Source organism: Neoarthrinium moseri (genome assembly GCF_022829205.1).
Source record: "Neoarthrinium moseri strain CBS 164.80 chromosome Unknown scaffold40_Wmoseri_CBS_16480, whole genome shotgun sequence".
Taxonomy (NCBI): domain Eukaryota; kingdom Fungi; phylum Ascomycota; class Sordariomycetes; order Amphisphaeriales; family Apiosporaceae; genus Neoarthrinium; species Neoarthrinium moseri.
Genome location: NW_026055154.1, coordinates 372,039 through 379,921, shown reverse-complemented (window position 1 = coordinate 379,921; position 7,883 = coordinate 372,039). Strand labels below are relative to the sequence as shown.

At 55.1% G+C, this 7,883-nt stretch overlaps 2 protein-coding genes across 2 annotated transcripts; both read left to right on the top strand.

The window, feature by feature from the left end:
* Positions 1 to 2,635: 2,635 nt before the first annotated feature.
* On the top strand, positions 2,636 to 4,517 carry JN550_009170 (uncharacterized protein; the record flags this gene model as incomplete). The annotated part of the gene is made up of 5 exons (XM_049321213.1): positions 2,636 to 2,736; positions 2,796 to 3,050; positions 3,104 to 3,513; positions 3,569 to 4,387; positions 4,441 to 4,517. The coding sequence occupies 5 exons, from the start codon at positions 2,636 to 2,638 to the stop codon at positions 4,515 to 4,517; spliced, it is 1,662 nt and encodes a 553-aa protein (XP_049169005.1).
* A 1,066-nt stretch (positions 4,518 to 5,583) lies between these two features.
* Positions 5,584 to 7,167, top strand: JN550_009169 (uncharacterized protein; the record flags this gene model as incomplete). The annotated part of the gene is made up of 1 exon (XM_049321212.1): positions 5,584 to 7,167. One exon carries the CDS (start codon positions 5,584 to 5,586, stop codon positions 7,165 to 7,167), a length of 1,584 nt encoding a protein of 527 aa, XP_049169004.1.
* Between the last annotated feature and the right edge of the window lie 716 nt (positions 7,168 to 7,883).

Here is a 7,883-nt window from a genome sequence, read left to right as displayed (position 1 = left end):
TGCGTCGTGGAGACTGGCTCCGACTCATCTGGAGATCATGGCACCGATATGGTCGCGTAATGGCCACAGCCTGTTACCATCCGGACATCATCATCGTAACGATCCCTGTGGGACCCGGCTTGGTTTCCCGCAAGCAGCACGAGATGGGACAAGCCACCTCGTTTGAAAGACAGATCGTGAAATTCCCGTACATGGCTTGGAGTGCACTCGGTATCACGTCTGCTTGGGAAAACTCGCCCCAGGTGCCCTGGCCGAGGGGTGTGAACTGAGAAAAGCCCGTTGCGAACCTTGGCGGTCGGCTAGTAGCATTGCCAGGGGTCCAGAGAATAGTGGTGGGCGGGCGGTGGGCAATGGGCGATGTGCCTCGTGTGACCACCGTCAAGTGGTAGAAGTAAGAAAGAGGAATTCACCAGGGCTCGATGGGAACAGCGAGAGTCTTAAATAATGGCAAGAAGCGCATCGCCAAGCCTTCTAGAGTCTGGAGAAATAAGGTTGGCATTTAAAGTTGTACAGATTAACGCAGCTACTGTCGACTGATTATAGAATGATCTCAAAGACGTGCATGCAAATGGGCTGATGAGGGCGAAAAGTCGTACGATATTTTGCTAGGCTCAAACTTCAGACATGGGAGTTCGAATGATGTCGTCCGTTACCAAGACTCTGGCTCAGCGAGAGGGTGGCCCACCCTGGCATCCCTATACAAAAAGCTTGACAGCCACCACTCGGTTGACGCTCAACGGGCGGCAGGGGGATCAAACATATCAACCGAGCCGGCGCCCACCATCTACGGCCACGTCCAGCGGGATTGCGACTGTTGAACCAGATCGCCTCGCTGCCCAGCATGAACTGGGACACCACTAAACATACGACTAGCAATACCCTGTGGGACGAGGAACACAGCACTTGAGATCCGGCCCGAAGCCTCGACAGCGGACCTGGATCGGCGGTGTCATTGCGACAAGTTCCCCTTCGTGTATGGGAGTTGCTTAGCTCGCCGCCCCGCGCACCACGCGGCGCATACAGACGAAATGCGAACGGCTGGCCGACACTAGCCTGGAGAATGGGTTCTTCAACGCAACATGCCCCTTGCAAGAGTTCCTGACGCTGCGAGGCAAGCTGCAGCAGACAGGGGGTCTCTCTGAATGCCGACTGGCCGGAACGTGCAGCCAGAACGGGTCGTGGCCGCCCCCGGTCGTTGGGGGTGGCAGGGGGCTTAGTAGTTTCAGCGTCCGCATCGGTCGCCAATAGGGGCCCACACCTCCGCTGCAGCGAATCCCCGGCGCCCAGCAGCCGCCGGGGAAGCTCTGTCACGGCCAAGAGGGTTCCTAAAATAATCGACCGCCAATTCCAAGCCCAGATCGAAGCTGTCACCCAGTATCCAATGCCATGTGCCCTCTTTGCTTCTGTCTAGCCGCCCAATTCGAGCATGTCTTGCAACGGCGTGCCATATTTACCGTAATCTTCCCAACCCGGGAATCTGGTTCCAGAAGAGTGATTTCCTCGATTTCCTGCCCTTTTGGCTCGAGTCTTTTCTGCAGCAAACACCGTAACGTACAGTAGAAGTGAGCGCCTCGCGGCCACCATCATCCACCCCTGCCGAAACACCAAAGAGGCTGGAGTACTGGAGTACACCCTTGACAACGCACCCCTCAAACGCTGCTCGTCTCATCCTCTCCATCCAACTCACGCGGCGGTCTACCTGCCTTGACTGCCATCTGAACAGGAGCCCCTTCGGATTGACCTGATACCGCACCAAGGCCAGTGCGAAACCGCCTCTACGTCTGATCTACGGGGAATTATACCCTGTCCTTGCTGCCGTTGAGGGGGCAAAGCTTAGCTTGGCCATTGTCGTGAGCCTCAATCTTTGATCGACCCGTGCATCTCGACGTCGTGGCTGCACGGCCGAACCAGCGCAGCTCTTCACTCGCCTCTTGTTCTGGTCTCATCATCACGCTGGGTCGCATGTTTCTCTAAGCCCTATCGCCACACCCCATGCGAAAACACACTGGACAGGCATTATCACAAGTGGACAGGAGGTTTCATGGGCCGCTGACATCCGAACAAATCAGTCTCCTCCTTACTGCATAGGGACGGTTCTGTCGAGCGCCGGATCTGAGCCCACCCTTCGATACCCCGGTCCCACCAGTGGCTGCTGACAGTCCGTCTCGTAGCTGGCCCTGTCTTCCTTGCAACATCATAACCTTTATGACTTTCTGCCCGCCCTGCATCCGCTGACTTCTCTTCCCTCCCTCTTCCCATCACGGCGCCAAGGACGTAGAAGATCCGCCTCTCCCACGAGCCCTTCTACTTTCACCATTCATTTCACCTTACCTGCTGGCTCAGATCGCTCTTTACCTGTCGGATCGTTTTCGTTTCTGTATCGGATTATAGGTTTTAATTTGTGCGCTTGGGGAAAGGGAAAGAAAAACAAGGAACGAGGAGAATATACAAGAGTCAGAACTGGCCATCGATTTGGGATATTCTGGAATCGCGAACCGCGTCCATCTGGATACTCGACAACAAAACCAGCCGTTGGTACAGTGGCTCACGGAGCGGCTCACGTCTGTACTGTCGCAGGTCGACAACTTAATTGGGGTTATACTCAGGGCAAGAGGAGGAACAGTCGACCGGCACGATGGGTGTAGGCCAATTGTTGAAGAAGCAGTTTACTGCTAGCAAGCTCATCTTCCACATCCTATTCTGGGGCATGCACTGGGGAATTTTTGCCTATGGATGGTCAGTGGTGTTCAAAAGCGTCAACATTCAAGGGGAAACTATTGTTAACGCTGTCACAGGTACAAGCAAGAGTCCGACATCAGATTGGCTGGTTTGAATACTCTTCAGTTTTCCGTATGGCTGTCACGAGGTGCAGGTCTGGTGCTCTCAGTCGATGGAACCATCATTCTGCTGCCGGTTTGTCGAACTATCATGCGATGGATTCGGCCCAAGGTCAAGTTCCTGCCACTGGACGAGAACATCTGGTTCCATCGACAGGTCGCATACGCCATGTTGCTGTTTACCATCATCCACACTGCGTCCCATTACGTCAAGTAAGTTTGACAAACACAAGCAAGCGTACCATGACAATTCTGACGCTTTCTAGCTTCTACAATGTTGAGAAAACGCAAATTCGGCCTGTCACCGCCATCCAGATCCACTACGCTCAAGCTGGTGGAATTACCGGTCACGTCATGTTGCTTTGCATGTTGTTGATGTACACCACTGCTCACCAACGCATCCGACAACAGTCATTCGAGACTTTCTGGTACACGCACCACCTCTTTATTCCGTTCTTGCTGGGTCTCTATACCCACACGACTGGTTGCTTCGTCCGTGACACCGCTCTGCCCTTCTCGCCATTCGCAGGTGATGATTACTGGGGTCACTGTATTGGTTATCTAGGATGGCGGTATGAGCTATTCGCTGGAGGGTTTTACCTGATCGAGCGTCTGTACCGTGAAATTCGCGCCAAGCGAACCACCAAGATCACCCGCGTTGTCCGCCACCCATACGGTAAGTTATCCTCGGTGAGGGCCCGTACGGCCACGTCGACTAACTTTCCTTGTAGATGTCGTCGAGATCCAGTTCAACAAGCCGTCTTTCAAGTACAAGGCTGGACAGTGGCTCTTCCTTCAGGTGCCTTCAGTCTCGAGCTTCCAATGGCATCCGTTCACTATCACGTCGTGCCCGTACGACCCTTACGTTTCTGTTCACGTGCGACAAGTTGGTGATTTCACTCGGGCTTTGGGTGATGCTGTCGGTGCCGGTGCCGCTCAATCTAAGCTCTACGAGGGAGTCGACCCCATGGGAATGTATGAAGTCGCATTGCAAAATGGTCAGCAGATGCCGCTGCTCCGAATCGATGGCCCTTACGGAGCCCCAGCCGAGGACGTGTTCGACAACGAAATTGCTGTTCTGATTGGTACCGGTATTGGTGTTACACCTTGGGCTTCCATCTTGAAGAACATCTGGCATCTGCGCAACAGTCCCAACCCTCCCACGCGTCTTCGCCGTGTTGAGTTCATCTGGGTGTGCAAGGATACCGGTTCCTTCGAGTGGTTCCAGACGCTCTTGTCCTCTCTTGAGCAGCAGAGTACTGAGGCTGCCCGAGTTCCTGGCAGCAACGGTGTCGAGTTCTTGAAGATTCACACCTACCTGACACAGAAGCTCGACATGGACACCACGCAAAACATTGTTCTGAACTCGGTCGGTGCGGAAGTTGACCCTCTCACTGAGCTCAAGGCCCGTACCAACTTCGGCCGACCCAACTTCCAGAGAATGTTCGAGACCATGCGTGATGGTATTTTGGACCGTTCATATATCAGTGGTTTGGAAGGCAGCATGCAGACCACCGTCGGAGTGTACTTCTGCGGTCCGTCCGCAGCCGGTAAGTCTTCAATCGATTATACATCTATGCTCAGCTCTAACAGACTCCTCCAGCCCGCTCCATCCACAAGGCTGCTAATGCCGCGACCGTGAGAGAGGTCAAGTTCCGCTTCTGGAAGGAACACTTCTAGATGTACATAATACAATTCTCGGGTGCGCCAATTTTACCATATACCCTTCCTGGGAGTTCAGTCTTCCACTAAGTCAACTGGGCCCGACAACCGAACGGCCTTGGGAGGAGGAGAAGGCGAGTTGAAAGGGGAAGCGTGAGGCATGCGCGTCGTGTGCATTTAGCGGGAGTTGCATAGCCCACGACGGATTCATCACACGGAACACCATCCAACAGCCAGCAATGATGGTGCAGCCTGGATGGCATCTAGGGCCAAGGTGAACATGGGTTGAACACTATTTACTATACAGATACTTGCACTTCAATACTTGCACTTGAATATGACTTCCAGAATGGACTCATTCTCATAATTCTCGTCATCACTCGTGGCTGTCGTATACGTGTTGTGTACTACACACAGGAGTAGTTTCATAGCTTATTCCTTGATCCTCTGGGACTATAACTCGTAGTAATAATGACATAGCAATGCCCGTCAGTCGAACCATGTCGAATGACCCCGTGCCGTTTTCCCGGGCCGAAAGCCAATGAAAGGCTCCGCATGACTGATCCTTGCTGGGGTTCCCATTGTTTTGTAACCTTGTCTGTCGCAGTTCTCTGACCTCCATGCTTGGCTGTTTTCGCTGGCACCAGCCTGAAAGGGGAATTGGAAGGCTTGAGCCAGGCCGACCACGACCGGGAGCGCTAGCGAGAAAAAAAGCCCTCCTCATGGCAATCATCCTGTTTTTCGGCAGCCGTAGCTGTCTTGCACGGCTAGCGGGCGAGGCCCGGTGTTTGTTATGTCATTTATAGATCAGAGTGTGGGGCCGGGGCCGAACGCCCAGCGAGTGGATACCCCGGGTGGTACGAGTAGGCACCTGCGCCATGCCCGGGCTTTCCTACCACCTGTCCTTCGAGAGGGACTGGTCCGCGTCCCACCCGCAGAGCCGCAGCATTCAATCGACACCACGGAACGGTGTGATTGATGCTGTGGAACACAGAGAGCACCCACCCGGAGAGCCCAGTGCAAGAAGAGACAGAGCCAGCAGGCGGACCCCGCATGCAGTCGCCGCACTCCCCGTACCCTCGGCATGGCAGCAGCCGCGCTCTTCGGCAAGCTAACGTGCGGCCTGTGCGGCTTCGTCCCCCCGGGCGCCCAGCCCGACACCACCGGCTGGGCCCAGTACTACCGTGCCGTCTACTGTGTCGGCCCGGACCCCTCCGCGGAGCCCACGCTGTCGGGCGTCGGCTTCCAGCGGCCGCAAGACCCGGAGCACGTCGTCCCCGCCGCGGCACACCAGCGCCTTGAGGAGGGCGACCCGGGCCTGTATCCCTCGGCCGGTGGCCTTGTCCGGGTCCGGGACGTCAAACCGCCGGGCCCGGAGGTGCCCGCCGAGGAGCAGGTCGACTTCGCCTGGGGCTTCGTGTTTCACGAGGCGTGCTGGGCCGTGTTGGAGCAGGCTGTCACGCCCGCCAGCGTGGACGTGCCTGCCCTGTGGAGGGTGCTGTGCAGTGTGCCGTGCGGCAGCGATGTGCCCAATTGGGGCCACAATTATGGTGGACTGTACATGGGCACCATGAGGGACCAGACCAAGGGTGAGCATTTCGTGCTGCTGGGGAGAAACTCGAACCTGGTCATCCCCAGCACCTTCTCGGATCCCTACAAGGTCCCGGAGATCGAAAGGCTGGTGGCCAACTTGAGGATCAGGCCGAGTCCGGAGAGAGATGAGACAGATAACGGCGGCCCAGAACCAGCGGTCAGCAGGGGCAGGAAGTCCCCGGGCGGCAGTATGGGAAATAAGGACCCGTTTGCTTTGCTTCCCACGGAGCTGAAGGAGCTGTTGCTATCATATACAGAGTCGCCGGCAGTGGCGAGCCTCCGGCTTGCGTCGCGCGCCATGGCCTCGATGCCGCTCACGCAGCACTTCTTCAGGTCCAGGTTCTGGCCCGAGCGGGAGATGCACGCATTCTTCGACGCATTCCTGCTTCCCGAGAGCGAGGTACGGGGAACCGACTGGACGAGGCTGTACTGGCAGCTAAAGACAAGGCTGAGGTTCAACCGGGTCTGTCTCGGGGAGCGCAATCGGCTGCGGATCTGGAACCAGACGATAAAGCCGTTGACCGAGGCCGTGAGCCAGATTACCAAGATGAGCCCGCTCATGGGAGGCCCCGACTGGATATGGGATACGCAGGGAGCCGATCTAGAGACGGACTGGAAGATCCTGAGCACGTCAAGGTTCCATGCACCGCTCGCCTTTGGAGAAGTGCGGCGAGCGGTATACAGGGCTGAGGTGGAAATCCCTGCCGACCGACTGACTGGCGTGTTTATCTCCTTCGTCCACTTTTTCAACACGCGGTATATCACGGGGCTCCGATTCGTGTCTGAAGGCGGCTCTGGCGTGGAGATTGGGTATATCCTGAGCAAGGCGGAAGAGTACCTGCCCGTGTACGGCTCCTTGGACGGTTTCTTCTGTGCCGTCGATGAGTGCGGGTTTAGGGCTCTGGCTCTTCTTACGGGGCAGCATATGGTGACCGAGTACTTATCATGGGTAGGCGAGGGCGATTCGTTGAGTGTGAGGCCGTTGAAATCTTCGGGAACGCGCCTGAGGAAGTTGAGAGCATCGTTCGATGTAAGTCAAACTAAGCACGCGCGTGGACACGAGGACAAGTACTGATTCCATAATTAAGGGCTTTCGATTGCAAGCGCTTCTAATTCCTGAAACCTGAATGGACGGCCCCAATGAACCTCAACGAAACCGACGTGGCCGACAGGCCCTATGAAGTGAAGACTGTCAAGGCTGCCACTTTCACGGCCTGACGCGATTCTACTTTATCACCCACGTTGGACACTGAAAAGGAGATGGTACTGTACAGTAGTCGTTACTCAATGTTAGGCCACGGCCCAATTGTATAAGAACCTGACGTGTTGGATGACAGGTCAAAAGCGCTGGATTAGGAAGACTTTTACTCTCTTATCCACTACAGCTGGCGTAGAGAAGAAAAACGGCAGGACATGTATCGTTGATATCCAAATATGACTTTAAGACATGAGTATATTTTAACAGTTTGAGCATCCCTTGGAGAGTGCGAATGTGTTTGTGTCTCGACTTTTGATATGTTTAATCGCTCTTTGTATTGACCCGTCGTGAACGCTTGGCATAAATGCTATGCTGCCACGGTAAACTCTCTGCACGTCCGCAAACGATGGACACACTGTCGGGGTCCAAGATCTTGATTTGCAAATCAATCACGAGGGACTGTTTCAGAATCATTATTTGCGATCGCTATCTTGCAGATCTCCAAAATTTTGTGCGTCCTGGAAATCTGTATGGAAATATGTGCTCCCACTGTAGTCTTCTAGTCTGTGCTATTGCAGAAGTGGGTTTGGATG